Genomic DNA, 14,982 nt, shown 5'->3' on the forward strand with positions numbered 1-14,982 from the left:
TTTCGGAAGGTGGAAACGCACAGTTTTCTGCACAATTTAATGCAGGACAAAACTCCAACTTTGGTAGCGGATTTGGAGACGCTGCATCAAATGGACCCGGAGTGTATGTTCCAGAAGGAGGATCATCCTCTAGTATAAGTGGTGGAGGCTCGGGTTACGGAAGTTTCCAAGAGTCTATGGGTTCACAATTTTCTGGAGGATTTAATTCAGGATCAGGAACTGGTGTTGCATCAAGTCCTCAACCAACTGAAGTTTCAGGTAACCTATTTATTTTATTGGTAAATATACAAATTGAAATTGGAGCAAACGTAACGTGTGTTGCAGGAAGTGGTTTTGGACAAAATTTACAAAGTGGATCAGGAGAATTTTCCGCGTCAGGACAATTCTCAAGCGGACGAAGCTCCAACTATGGTAGCGGATTTGGAGGCCCTACATCAAATGGACCCGGAATCTATGTTCCAGAAGGAGGATCATCCTCTAGTATAAATGCTGGAGGCTCGGGTTACGGAAGTTTCCAAGGATCACAATTTTCCGACGGATTTAATTCAGGATCAGGAAGTGCGGTTGTATCAAGTCCTCAACCAACTGAAGTTTCAGGTAACCCATTTATTTTATTGGTAAATATACAAATGGAAAATGGAGCAAATGTAACGTGTGTTGCAGGCAGTGGCTTTGGACAAAACGTACAAAGCGGATCAGGAGAATTTTCCGCGTTAGGACAATTCTCAAGCGGACAAAGCTCTAACTTTGGTGGTGGATTTGGAGGCGCTGCATCAAGTGGACCCGGAATCTATGTTCCAGAAGGAGGATCCTCTAGTGTAAATGCTGGAAGCTCGGGTTATGAAAGTTTTCAAGGGTCAATGGGTTCACAATTTTCTGGAGGATTTAATTCAGGATCAGGAAGTGGTGTTGTATCAAGTCCTCAACCTACTGAAGTTCCAGGTATCCTAATTATTTCAATAGTAGAAAATGGAGCAGACATAACATATGTTGCAGCGAGTACTGTTGGACAAAGCACACAAAGTCGATCAGGACAAGTTTCGGGATCAGGAGAATTTTCAGCGTCAGGACAATTCTCAAGCGGACAAAGCTCCAACTTTGGTAGTGGATTTGGACAAAGCGCATCAAGCGGACCGGGGCTGTACGTTCCACAAGGACGACCATCCTCTACTATAAGTTCTGGAGGTTCTGGTTATGGTAGTTTCCAAGGTTCTATGGGTTCACAGGTTTCTGAAGGATTTAATTCAGGAGCAGGAAGTGCAGTTGTATCAAGTCCTCAACCAACTGAAGTTTCAGGTAACCTATTTATTTCATTAGTATACAAATTGAAAATGGAACAAATGTAATAAATATGTGTTCCAGGCAGTGGATCAGCACAATTTTCTGGATCAGGAGAATTTTCTGGGTCAGGACAATTCTCAAGCGGACAAAGCTCCAACTTTGGTAGTGGATTTGGAGGGAGCGTATCAAGCGTTCCAGAAGGAGGAGCTTCCTCTAGTATAAGTAGTGTAGGTTCTGATTATGGAAGTTTCCAAGGATTTGCGGGTTCACAAGTTTCTGGAGGATTTAATTCAGGCTCAGGAAGTGCTGTTGTATCAAGTCCCCAACCGGCTGAATATTCAGGTAATTTAGTTATCTTCTTAGTAAATGTATAAAATTCAATAATTGAAAATGGAGCAGGCAGTACTTTCGGACAAAACTCACAAAGTGGATCAGGAGAATTTCCTGCCTCAGGACAATTCTCAAGCGGACAAAGCTCTAACTTTGGTAGTGGATTTGGAGGAAGGACATCAAGTGGACCTGGAAGCTATGTTCCAGACGGAGGATCATCCTCAAGTGTAAGTTCTGGAGGTTCTGGTTATGGAAGTTTCCTAGGATCTTCAGGTTCACAAGTTTCGGGAAGATTTAGTTCAGGATCAGGAAGTGATGTTGTATCAAGTCCTCAACCTGCTGAAACTTCAGGTAACCTGTTTCATTCGTTGAAAATGGAACAAACGTAACGTGTGTTGCAGGCAGTAGTTTTGGACAAGACGCACAAAGTGGATCAGGAGAATTTTCTGCGTCAGGACAATTCTCAAGCGGACAAAGTTCTAACTTTGGTAGTGGATTTGGAGGAAGCGTATCGAGCGTTCCAGAAGGAGGAGCATCCTCTAGTATAAGTAGTGGAGGTTCTGGTTATGGAAGTTTCCAAGGATCTGGAGGATTTAGTTCAGGATCAGGAAGTGCTGTTGTATCAAGTCCTCAACCTACTCAAGTGTCAGGTAGCCTGTTTATTACATTAGTAAATGTATAAGAACAAACGTAACGTGTGTTGTAGGCAGCGGGTTCGGACAAGGTGGATTTTCCGCGTCTGGACAATTCTCAGGCGGAGCAAGCTCCAACTTTGGTAGCGGATATGGAGGTAGCGTAGACAATGTTGGCGAAAGTGGAGCATCAGCTTCGGGAGACGGAAACTCGCAATTTTCTTCAGGCTTTAATGCAGGACACAGCTCCAACTTTGGTCATGGATTTGGTGGAGCTGATTCATCATCATTTGGAAACAGTCAAGCTTGGGCAGGTGGTGTACAACATGGTGGCTCTTCCGGTAAAAACATAAATACAGCCAATACCGCAATGAATCAAATGCATTATCTATTGCAGGTTTTGGCTCATTTGGACAATTTGGAGGCCCTGCCGGTGGTTTGGGAGGTCTATTAAATTCCAATGGAAAAGGTAACTTCGCGTCAATAGCATACGACACTTAGGTTCATATTTATTTATCAGGTATCCAAATTTACAAAGCTGACCACTCGAAAGATCACGCGAAAACGGTCCACGCGGTCAGTCCACACGGTAACGTTTAAACTCATCAAACGCGAGCAAATGTTAATCTGACGATTTTACAGGAGTCACCTTGCACAAGAAAGAGCGCTCTAAAATATCGAGTACCGTGCAACATATTTCTATAGCCCCAGGAGCACAACGCTCATTGTAAAAAAAGTGTACAACTAAGAAATGTAACAAATTTTATAAAGTGAAGACAAAATAAAGATATTTATTGAAACTAACATCAACTGATCATTTATTTTCCTGGTCGCCACGAAATATTGTTAAGTCCGTGGAACGTTTTCTTTAAATTGTTACTATCCGCCCATTCACTATTAAAATAATTGTCGTCGTCATCCGCGTCTAACTTCTTCAGTTCTTCTTGCTTCCTATACGCATGAAGCATAAATTCTTTTCTTTGTTCTTCTGACATAATCGGCTCTCTTGCTGGTGGTCCCTGTCCCCGCTTAGTCAACTTGACAATCACCTAAACAAAAAAAAACTCACGAACATGATAAATAAGTAAACACGTTTCTACCAACCTTGCAATTTTCGATTTTACCAACATAATCGCCTAAGACTTTCCCGTCTCGGTACATCTCTTTCCCGCAAAACCACAACTGAGCCGTCGCTGGATCAACCACCTCCAAAGAAGCCTGCGTTCCTGACAAATCCTCAATATTTTCGAACTCCATACGAATCACATCGTGCGGGGGCAACTTCATCGGATACACGATCATCGTTGCCCCTTTTAACAAACTTACAGCCTCCTGCACCACCTTCATAGTCAAACACTTGTGCTGCAGCACCAGGTTCTTCGAAATCATCTCCTTAGCATCCTTGATTGCCTTGTGTAACACGTCTTGCATTTCTTTGCGAGGTTGCTTCCCGTTTCTGCGCCCTATGGGGTCGTCCACCATCGTATAGCCCCCACTAGGAATGCACTTTTCGCCCCAGGTGTCCACTAGCTTCATTTCTTGGACTTGTTCCGGCGTCAATCCTAAAATTTCAGGAGGGTACAACGTACCGTGTTTGGCCAGTTCTTCCATTTCGCCACAAATCCGGTTGACTTTGAGGCGGCCATTATAGATGGCGGTTATTTTAGAGGCGACTTCTTCGACGGAGGTTTTGAGGGTGGTTTCGAACAGAAACTGGTTTTGGTCGTTGTGTTTGACGTGAAGAATGACCATTTTGGACACTGAAGTTTCAACTGGATCTGACGGTCTCTAATAAATAGCAAGTAAACAAGGGTTGATGCTATGGGAATATTGATTACCTCTAGAAGTGTTTGATCAATAATGAGGTGTAACAATTATTTAAAAAAAATTTAATTATTTTAAGAAAATAGAAAGCATTGATCGGTTTTAACAGGTCGTAAAGACAAAAGTCAACATTTGTTTGATTGTTAATTAAAACCTGAATCCAATAAAAGTAATGGTTCGCTCTCTCATGCCTAAAGCATTACCAGCTAAGAAAACAAACTTTTTTCCATTGTGGTTCTTAAGTTGATAATAAATTTTACAAATAAAAATTTTGACAACAATGAATTTACCTTTCTGATAAAAATTGAATTAACTGAACCGTAACGGCTTTTTAAGTTTAAATGGAAGCTGAACCAGAATTAATAGTATCGAAAACAGTAACGTAACCATGATCATGACATTCACCGAATGTCGACACGGCCTTTGCTTTCTAGGTCAATAATAAAAGTCATAAAATCTTAACATTCTTTACTGTTGATTGAACTGGATTATGTCTGCACGAAATTGATGAAGGTGGAATCAAAAAATGTTAACACGATAGTGAGAGTTATCTTCGTAGGTGAACGGCAATTTTTTAAGAAAGTGAAAATTCACGGTCGAAAAACCACCTAATATGTTTGATAGAACATAACACGATAGTTAAAAGTTGTCACGCTTTTGGAAAAAATGCGACCTCTTCTTGAGACATTGCGTGAGCTAAAACAACCAATAGAATAAATTAAAAACAAACAGTTAAATATAGCAAATTTCTCACTAGTAATATCTGCAACAGACAGACAAACGGAAAAGACAAATTAGACACTTTTCAAATAATCTTATTAAACAACCACTTAAGCTATCGCCGGGGAAGTAAAAGTAAAAATTATTACCTTGCTGCTAATTCTTGGCTAATGTTTTTCATCATAGGTGATAAATAAATGTTTCTATTTTTTTGCCGTTGACAAATTCCTTAATTAAACAAAAACTTAATTAATTGTGTTACTGTTAAAATTGTTTGTAATATTCAGAGCATGCAAACACTAGAGAATCCATAGTCAAATTAATGATTGCAATTAGTCCACACTTTAATTAGCCTCAGTTATCGCAACAATTTTTGAAAGCATTTTTAACACATTGCTGCTCACCGTATCGCTAACAAATTAAATCTGAAAGTACAATAAAATTAATATCACCTTTTCAAATAATTAACAAAATCGTCCAACTTTTCCTCCCCGGCCAAATCCAAAAATAATGCATTTTAGATGACGTGATGCAACTTTAATAACAACGGCATTAGAGAGACCGTGCCAATTAAATATAACAAATACCCACTTTTCGCGTACTCATTAAAAGGAAATTATTTCATTTTTTCCGCAAAACAATGCACAAATGCATCGTAATTAGGTGAAGCACGTCAAAAAGAGCGTCTCCGCAGCATGCTATGGTCACAATTATGAAAAATATTAAGGATACAGTAACCTTCAGCGAAAGTACTCTCCACCGGTTTAGTGAAATTGTACGTCTCTCTCTCTCCTTCTTGCAAACTGGGACGTGTTTTCAACAAAAATATACTCTGGGTTCTTTTAAACTATAAATAAGAGAGGGGTTTCAGGATCTGGTGCATTTGTTCCACGGAGGTGAGTGTGAATTGTTTGTTGACGTCTTAGCGGTTTTTGGACGTCTTCAAGTTCAGCAGCATGAAGTCCTTGGTAAGTGCGAGTGCGAGGAAATGTGGGTTTTTGAATTTATTTATTATCGTTTTATTAGTTTATTGTACACAAAATATTTTTTTTTAATTCATGGAACTACTTAATATTGTAATACTGTGTGTTGTTAATTAATTTTTTTATTTTTGTTAGACTCGTAATAAATATTTTTCCAAAAAAATATCAACTTAGAAATGTCTAACAATTTTTTGAAATGACGTCATCGATATTTTGGTGGGGGTAGATATATATGTTTTATGTACAATGAAACAACGAATCGATAAAACAAAGAGTCCAAACAAACCTAAAAATAAAAACATATTACTTAAACACTCATTCTATTTAATACTATTATGACGTCATTAACTTTGTGGAGAGGATGCCCAAATTAATTTTAAAACAACTCGTATAGGTTGAGTCAAAAATATGAATAGTTTACAAAAGGTTTTTAATGAAGATTTATTAAATAATATTTAATTTTTCATGTTCCAAAAGCACAAGTAATATTAATTTCTTTTTTTTTTATTTCTTGGGTTAAAATAAAACTAATACACTTTGTCACAGATTAACCATGTTTTTTCCGAAAAGTTCATTGTTTAAAATTTTATATTTTGAAAATACTTGTACATTTTTAATTCAAAAGACTCTAACTTTTGGCTGTATAGCTGAAAAACACAAGCCATTTTGACCAAATAAAAAAAATAAAAAATCAAATTTAGTACCACCCAGATAAGTAAATAATCTCAACACAAAATATTTTATATCCCCACAGAAAAATGTATTCCTGTAATTTCTATTAATACTCGCTGCAGTAAAATTTTATGTGTATGCAAATCAAGCAATATACGATCCTCTCCATTATAAAGCGTGTCACTGGCAAAATTACCGTGATAATAAATTTCTGTCATGTAGTTACAAAAACCAATTTTATGGAATTTCTTTGAAGTCGCTTTCCATTTTTCAAAATAGCGTTAGAAACCGTGTGCAGCCCATTTTCGCAACAACTATTTTGCCGTAAAAAATTAGCCACTTATTACAAATATTCCATACGGAAGAATTTCGCACATTTCATTGTTTGCTATATTTACAATCGAAAGTGCGGAAAATCCAACAATGAGCCTCTACCACTCACACAGTAGACCAAATACTGCCTTTAAACGTATTATTAAATAATAATAGCACTCACTTTCAAACATGCGACAGGACAAGTAACGTCAGAGAAAGTAAATCTGGTTTTTATCAGCTTTGTTAACATGCTGAGATACGAATCAATCGCTGTGAACCGAACCGAAACATTACATATTAAAGTACTTTCATTACCATTTAATTAACACTTTGGCAGTCTTCCACATACTAGTGAAACCTGGACTTCCTTTTGACTCCAGTGTTTGTAAATTCAAACAAGAAATCCGTTTTTTTTTTTATAAAAATCCGAAGTAGTTCAAGCATGGTAATTACTAAAAGAAGAAACGAAATTTGAGGATTTGGTCCAAATTTTGGTGCACGCAACCACACTTTCTAGAAAAAGTGTCGCCACAGTTTCAATCGAATGACTATAAATTCTACCTTTTGTATTATTTATGCGTATACAAACGCTGATTGAGTTGTAATTATGAGTATTATTATGCGAAGAGGTTCTGTGAAAATGATGACCATTAACATCGATCAGTCATCCATGGATTATAATTAATAATTATGTTCGTCGTAAGTGTTTCGATGAATTTCTATTTGAAGTGTTTCTCAAGTGTGCCCATTTTCTTTTACCTTAAAATGACCATCAAATTATGATATGATGATTTCATTACTACACCTGATGGATAAATCACCGCTTTCCAACGGCTGGTGAGTTGACCGCTAAAAGACTTTGGCCATTGGCAATTAGTATGTATATTTCGAGAGAAAATATTTATATGAATAAATAAAGTAGTTTAATAGGTCGATTCTGTAACAATCAGTTAACATTATGTTATTTTAAATTTCTGTTATTAAAATTGCTGTTATCACGACGTTAACATAAAACAAGAAATGTCGTATTCTCTAAACCGTTATGTTAGTACTTAAATAACAGATGTGTCATTTGTCCGAAAATGTTATTTTTCGAAGTAATGATACCATTTTCATCATCTGTCACTGTCAAACAAATAATTACATCACGAAAATTTGTTTTTTCGTAAAAGAGAGGCATTAAAATTTCACTAATTAGGCGACAAATTTGAGTCATGGCCCTGCTAACCGATGGTTGACTCATGGCAGTAGAAGAAGACATTCCTTTCCTAAGCAGTGTTGGCATGAGCCATCGTCTAAGAAGTTCAGTGTGGCTAAAATTTTTACGTATCCAGGAATACCATTGGCACGTAGATTTCCCAAATGACGTTGCAACCTCTGCAGTAAGAAACGGGTCAGATTTTTGCTGAAACGAAAGGACTTTCTAAATTCCGTCTCTGTTAAACTTTCAAAGGGTTTTTGATTGTCGCGAAGTTCCCTCCGCCGAATTCTCATCCTGTTCCTATAATACATGCATTGTTATATTTTTATTAGTAATACTATGATATGAAAGACTTATCGTTGAATTTCGTCTTCTAATAATAAATAACCGAAGACGGGTAGAAAATCAACCACTTCTGCCATTTTAACTTCTTTTGCCACCGCAGTCAAATTTGTGATATTATTAATTAATAAACGTTAAAATAAGCGTATTATGTTAATAACATTGACTCAAATGTCTCTGTTATTTTACAGAGTATTTTAATAACATAATGTTATTAACATAACAGAAACAAGCTTAACGAATTGCAATTTATGTTAAATATGTTATTACATAGCAACAACACAATGTTAGCTGTGTTTACATAGTGATAACAGAATGTTATTAACATAATAACTTACAGAATCGATCTATTAACGAATTGCAATTTATGTTAAATATGTTATTACATAGCAACAACATAATGTTAGCTGTGTTTACATAGTGATAGCAGAATGTTATTAACATAACAAGTTACAGAATCGATCTATAAAGATCCGACTGAAATCTGAAAACTTAAATTCAAATGATTGTTATTGTGTATTGTTTTGAAAAAATTATAGAAATGAATAACTATAAAATTTTAAACAATGTATACAACCCACATACCAGATTACAGTACCATGCTAATATTAAATACCATAAAACGTGTCAAACGTTTCACGACCAGAACAAATTTGCCTTAATAAAAGATTCAGAAAAACGTGAGAAACTTCTCCGCTCTACTTAAGTCAGTTCATTTTTTTGTATGGTGAGTGTCATTGCGTATATTATTAAAAACATATTTCAACATTTCGTCGATTATCTCAAAACGAAATCACAAATTTTCTTTGAGAGAATGACGTGATTACAAGCTTCCGTAAATCGGGTTCTAGATTTACGCTGATCAGCCAACATGAAAATTTTTCATTTTAAAACGAATGTCATAGCTAGATTAAGCATTGTTCATTTATTAAAAAATTTAAGACCGTATGCAATTTATTATAACGGTTTTAATTATTGAAATTTTACAGGCGAACAAGTTTTCGAAAAAATGTGATACGCTGAAACAAATTTCTTTAATTAAAAAATTAATTACGAAGAAATGTGTAATTGATTAATCTATTACATTAGTTCAAAACTACTACCTTGTGAAATATAGGCAATTTCAAAATAGATCCGCAACCATTTTAACACTCTTGTACGAAAGCAGTAGAAAATTTCCATTGTGGTGAATGGCATGCCATTGACTTACCAATCCTTCTTCCAACACAAATTTGCTATTTTCGGCAGCTGCAACATAAACACATAATTGCGGTGAAAGTAATTCAGACCACTTCATTATTATTGTACCTTCTCCAAACACACCCAGCTTGAATTATTTTAACATTTTTAACAAGTCATCCACCTATTAACATTAACTTTTCAATAAATTAATTAATACATGCCCTAAAAATAGAAATGTAGTATTAAAATTTTACAAATCGCCCATAATTTAAACACCTTAATGGAGCCACCCATTTCGGCCCACACCTGTTCAGATTACACGCTTTCAAATTGATGACCCACGGCGTAACAAAACGATTTCATGCAACATTTTCATCACAATAATAACACATTATTAAGGAAAATTTACCGCTTTCAGGTTATCTTTCCGGTGATCCTGTGCATCATCCAAGTCTATGCTGCCGATAAACAAGACGTGAAATCAAAGACGACGTCATCTCCGGTTAATACCATCCAGCAAAACCCTAAGTATGACATGGTTTATCAAACGGTGAAACTGCAGCAACCGGTGCAACAATTGCACCAACAAATTCAGCTCCAGCCGGTACAAATCCAGCCTTTGCACCAGATTCCGTTGCAGCAGAGAGCCCACTACATACCTATTCAGATTCTCCCTAAACAGTACTATGCGCCTCAGCCACAACACGCCATGATCATCATAGCACAACCAGCCCTTTTGCCTCAGAGCTTAGTGTACGGAAACCCTATGCAACAACTTTTGAACTACTTCCACAATAACCCACAAGCTAGGTACCAGTTGCTGCACGGGAACTACCAGCAACAAGCCCAACAAACCCAAGCCCAACATACTCAACTCCAGGCGGTACAACCCACTGCCACTTACATGCACCCAGTACTGGCGTCCCCTGTTAGTAACTACTTTTTGTCTCAGTCGCCTCAGGTGACTACTCAGATTGCGACCCAGCCTCAACTCGTAGCTCACACGAGTCCCATGCCGACCCCAGCGGTACAGTACCCGACTCAGCCAGCTCAAGCTCAATTCCAGGTCCAACAAGTACAACAACACCACCACCAACAACAACAACAACAGCAACAACAACAACAACCGCAGCCACAAACATCTCAGTTGAGTAGTATAGCGCATTTGGCTCAGTTGGCCGCTCAGCAGTACGTCTCGACGCAGATGAAGACAGCGCCTGCGATTGTCACAGGTTTTGAGCATTTCACACCCGAGCAGCAAGCTCAGATTAAGGCTCAGTTGAGTACGCATTTAGGTAGCAATTTCCATGCAGTTGCGGCTGGTACTAATCCTCAGTACTCTTCGAAGTATGTAGCGGAACAAGATAACAATAATTTTGTTCCAAGTCCACAAGTTAAGAATGAACCCGTTACTACAATTAGTTCGCAAACGGCGGAATTATTGAAGTCGCGTTATCTTAATAAAGCGAAAAATTAAGGAAGTGTTAGTACTTTAAGTACTCTGTTATGTATAAAGGAGCAGTGGCGTAACTAGTCTTTAGATGTAGGTCGTAACTTATTATTTTCTGGATATGCCACTGGATGTTTTGGGAGTACACTGGGGCTGAAGACTGATGGAAGGTATTAACTACCTGTAGCGACATGTTTAGCCCGTTGTTTGTAGTTTCGCTGTATCATAGTGCATGATTACTTTCTAAGTTTGTTACTTGTTAAATAAAATCATATTAAAACAAATGCAGTACTTATAGTACCACAAGTGTGGATTTCGTTGTATAGTAATAATAAGATGTGTACTATGTGTCAGTCATTTTGTATTAAAATAAAGTGTTTAAATTTGCCTACGTCGTTCATCCGTTCACTCATGGTACGAGTCAGTACTACCGCTAAGATTTAATAAATTGTTATTTTTCACCGGCGATGGTCAAGCTAAACCCCGGTGAAATCCAAAGAGAACGGCCTAATTGCCCCACAGTAAAAATATAGTAATACTGAGAAATGTAGAGCTAAGAAGAAAGTTGATCATCAATAAAAAAAAAAAAGAAATTCCCACTTACCACGTTCACTATCTAAACCACTTAATTGCAACATAGGTGGATTCTTATAGCAAAAAATAGGTGCAAAGTACTTTTAATTTCAACGAGCGTCCTACGACTAAAAGCAGAACTAAATTTCATTTAACGAACAAACACCAAGCAATTAGAGACAATAAATTTGCATTTACATTACACTATGCCAGTCACAGTGCGATAATGAATCGCAATCATAAAATGCAATTACTATGAAATCTGGACTTTCTAGCAGCTTTTGTTAACAGATTGTAAAATTTCCACGAAGTGCACTGTACCCTTTAATTGGTTCTAGGCGGTACAACAAGTTTCTTTTCACCGATGAAATGTGGAAAATTTTACTGTTAAAGTCAGAAATTTCGACTTATTATGTGTGATGATATTACATTCATCGTGAATAATGGATCGATATATCAGTTTGCGGTCACTACGCACCGCAGACAGTTTTAAATTAAAAGCTACTTTCACGGTGATAAATTATGGTATTTATTTTTCGAGGAAAACTTCCTGTTAGTGATGCAGCTGCAACGAAACTTTTCCTATGAATAGGCATAAATAATCTGGTCTTCCTTAATGAGAACTGGCAAGAAGTTGATAGCTTTCTTGCCCTTTTTACGGTTCTAGCGTATATTCTCACTAATTAAATTAAAACAGGAATAAAATCAAATGTAGGTGAAGACGTTATTTATGCATTTGATATTGGTGTTGATATTTATTTTGTTGGATTATATAAAAATCTTGTTTTGCATAATTTAAAAACTAAATGTGGTGACGAATGTGTTGCCTAGTTTCAACGAGCCCGTTGCCAAGTTGGCGTTGATAGTAACTTTGATGTTCAACTTTTGGCATATTTAAAGAGGTTGTAGAAGAAAACTGGAGGATTTAAGTTGATTACTACAAAAAATTACCATTTTAGACATGTTTTCAGTTTCTTTATGTCGAAATAAGTCTACACATATTAAGAAAAAAAGGCAAAATGTAGCCCCGCCCACCCACCCTATCTCAATTGTGATGATTTTTTTTATTCGTCGTGAGCCAAGAGGGGCGGAGCTTAACTGCAAAATTCTTATTTCTGTACGAGAAATTAAAAACATGTTTTTGAGTATCGCTTTATTCAAAGAATACTGTATTAGTTAGGAAAACATTAAAGCCAAAGATTAAGCTCCACCCATACCTGCCCTGACCTAAAAAGTAATGCAGTTTTCATTCGTTGGCAGACGCAGGGGCGGAGCCTAATTGCAAAATCCATTTTGAGATTATAAGAAATTACAGAAATGTACCATTTTAAACGTGTTTTAATTTTCTAAGAAAAAAAAATCATCAGAATTAAGAAAGGGTGGGTGGGCGGTGTTTATATATATTTTGCCTTTTTTTTGTAATACACGTAGTATTCTTTGAACAACACGATACTCAAAAACATGTTTTTAATTTCTTGTAAAGAAATAAATATTTTGTAGTTAACTTAAGCCCTCTTGGTTCACGGCGAATAAAAAGATCATCACAATTGAGATAGGGCGGGTGGGCGGGCATACATTTTGCCTTTTTGTTTTAATATGTGTAGACTTATTTTCACAATATGAAATTTAAAACATTTCTAAAATGGAAAATTTGTATAAGGAAATATTGATTTTGTGATTAGATTCCGCCCCATTATTTCAAAATCCATACTTCCTTGCAAAAATGTACCATTTTAACCATATTTTAAATTTCTTGTTGTGAAAAGAGGGCTACGTATGTTAAGAAAAAAAGGACAAATTAAACCCCGCCCACCCACCCTATCTCAACTGTGATGATTCTTTTTTAGTTGTCGTGAGCCAAGAGGGCGGAGCTTAACTGCAAAATCCTTATTTCTCTATGAAAAATTAAAAACTTGTTTTGGAGTATCGTCTTATTCAAAGAATACTATATATGTTAAGAAAAAATTAAAGCCAAAGATTAAGCCCCACCCATGCCTGCCCTGATCTAAATAGTAATGAAATTTTCATTCGTTGGCAGACCTAGGGGCGGAGCCTAATTGCAAAATCCATTGTAAAATTATAAGAAATTACAAAAATGTACCATTTTAAACGTGTTTTAATTTTCTAAGAAAAAAAATCATCAGAATTAAGAAAGGGTGGGTGGACGGGTTTTATATTTTGCCTTTTTTTTGTAATATACATAGTATTCTTTGAACAACACGATACTCAAAAACATGTTTTTAATTTCTTGTAAAGAAATAAACATTTTGTAGTTAACTTAAGCCCTCTTGGTTCACGGCGAATAAAAAGATCGTCACAATTGAGATAGGGCGGGTGGGCGGGCATACATTTTGCCTTTTTGTTTTAATGTGTGTAGGCTTATTTTCACAACATGATTTTAAAACATTTCTAAAATGGAAAATTTGTATAAGGAAATATTGATTTTGTAATTAGACTTCGCCCCATAATTTCAAAATCCATACTTCCATGCAAAAGTGTACCATTTTAACCATATTTTAAATTTCTTGTTGTGAAAAGATGGCTACGTATGTTAAGAAAAAGGACAAATTAAACCCCGCCCACCCACCCTATCTCAATTGTGATGATTCTTTTTTACTTGTCGTGAGCGAAGAGGGCGGAGCTTAACTGCAAAATCCTTATTTCTCTATGAGAAATTAAAAACATGTTTTTGAGTATCGTCTTATTCAAAGAATACTATATATGTTAAGAAAAAATTAAAGCCAAAGATTAAGCCCCATCCATGCCTGCCCTGATCTAAATAGTAATGAAGTTTTCATTCTTTGGCAGACCCAGGGGCGGAGCTTAATGTCAAAATCCATCGTAGGATTATAAGAAATTACAAAAAGTACCATTTTAAACGTGTTTTGAGGTTCTAAGAAAAAAAATCATCAGAATTATGAAGGGGTGGGTGGGCGGTTATAATATTTTGCTTTTTTTTGTAATATACGTAGTATTCTTTGTACAACACGATACTCAAAAACATGTTTTTAATTTCTCGTGAAGAAATAAGTATTTTGTAGTTAACTTAAGCCCTCTTGGTTCACGGCGAATAAAAAGATCATCACAATTGTGATAGGGCGGGTGGGCGGGCATACATTTTGCCTTTTTGTTTTAATATGTGTAGAATTATTTTCACAACATGAAATTTAAAACATGTCTAAAATGGAAAATTTATATAAGGAAATATTGATTTTGTAATTAGACTCCGCCCCATAATTTCAAAATCCATACTTCCTTGCAAAAATGTACCATTTTAACCATATTTTAAATTTCTTGTTGTGAAAAGATGGCTACGTATGTTAAGAAAACAAGGACAAAATATAAGCCCCGCCCACCCACCCTATCTCAATTGTGATGATTCCTTTTTACTTGTCGTGAGCCAAGAGGGCGGAGCTTAACTGCAAAATCCTTATTTGTCTATGAGAAATTAAAAACATGTTTTGAGTATCGTCTTAT

General features: G+C 36.2%; 2 protein-coding genes across 3 annotated transcripts; one reads left to right on the top strand and one right to left on the bottom strand.

Moving 5' to 3' along the window:
- Nucleotides 1-2,940: 2,940 nt before the first annotated feature.
- Nucleotides 2,941-6,274, bottom strand: LOC135125576 (cilia- and flagella-associated protein 298). Of its 2 annotated transcripts, XM_064051228.1 has the most exons (4): nucleotides 5,270-6,274; nucleotides 4,937-5,212; nucleotides 3,348-4,273; nucleotides 2,941-3,292 (listed from the first exon to the last, which is right to left on the bottom strand). In XM_064051228.1, the coding sequence occupies exons 3-4, from the start codon at nucleotides 3,993-3,995 to the stop codon at nucleotides 3,062-3,064; spliced, it is 879 nt and encodes a 292-aa protein (XP_063907298.1). In that variant the 5' UTR covers nucleotides 3,996-4,273; nucleotides 4,937-5,212; nucleotides 5,270-6,274; the 3' UTR covers nucleotides 2,941-3,061. The 2 variants fall into 2 exon arrangements, with proteins under 2 accessions (XP_063907298.1, XP_063907295.1); XM_064051225.1 differs by having other exon boundaries at nucleotides 4,937-6,274.
- Nucleotides 5,666-10,959, top strand: LOC135143134 (myb-like protein Q). The gene is made up of 2 exons (XM_064075287.1): nucleotides 5,666-5,755; nucleotides 9,901-10,959. The coding sequence occupies exons 1-2, from the start codon at nucleotides 5,744-5,746 to the stop codon at nucleotides 10,957-10,959; spliced, it is 1,071 nt and encodes a 356-aa protein (XP_063931357.1). The 5' UTR covers nucleotides 5,666-5,743.
- The last annotated feature ends 4,023 nt before the right edge of the window (nucleotides 10,960-14,982 follow it).

Source organism: Zophobas morio, unplaced genomic scaffold, assembly GCF_036711695.1.
Source record: "Zophobas morio isolate AGI-343-1 ecotype UQ-CSIRO unplaced genomic scaffold, CSIRO_AGI_Zmor_V1 ptg000002l, whole genome shotgun sequence".
Lineage (NCBI taxonomy): Eukaryota > Metazoa > Arthropoda > Insecta > Coleoptera > Tenebrionidae > Zophobas > Zophobas morio.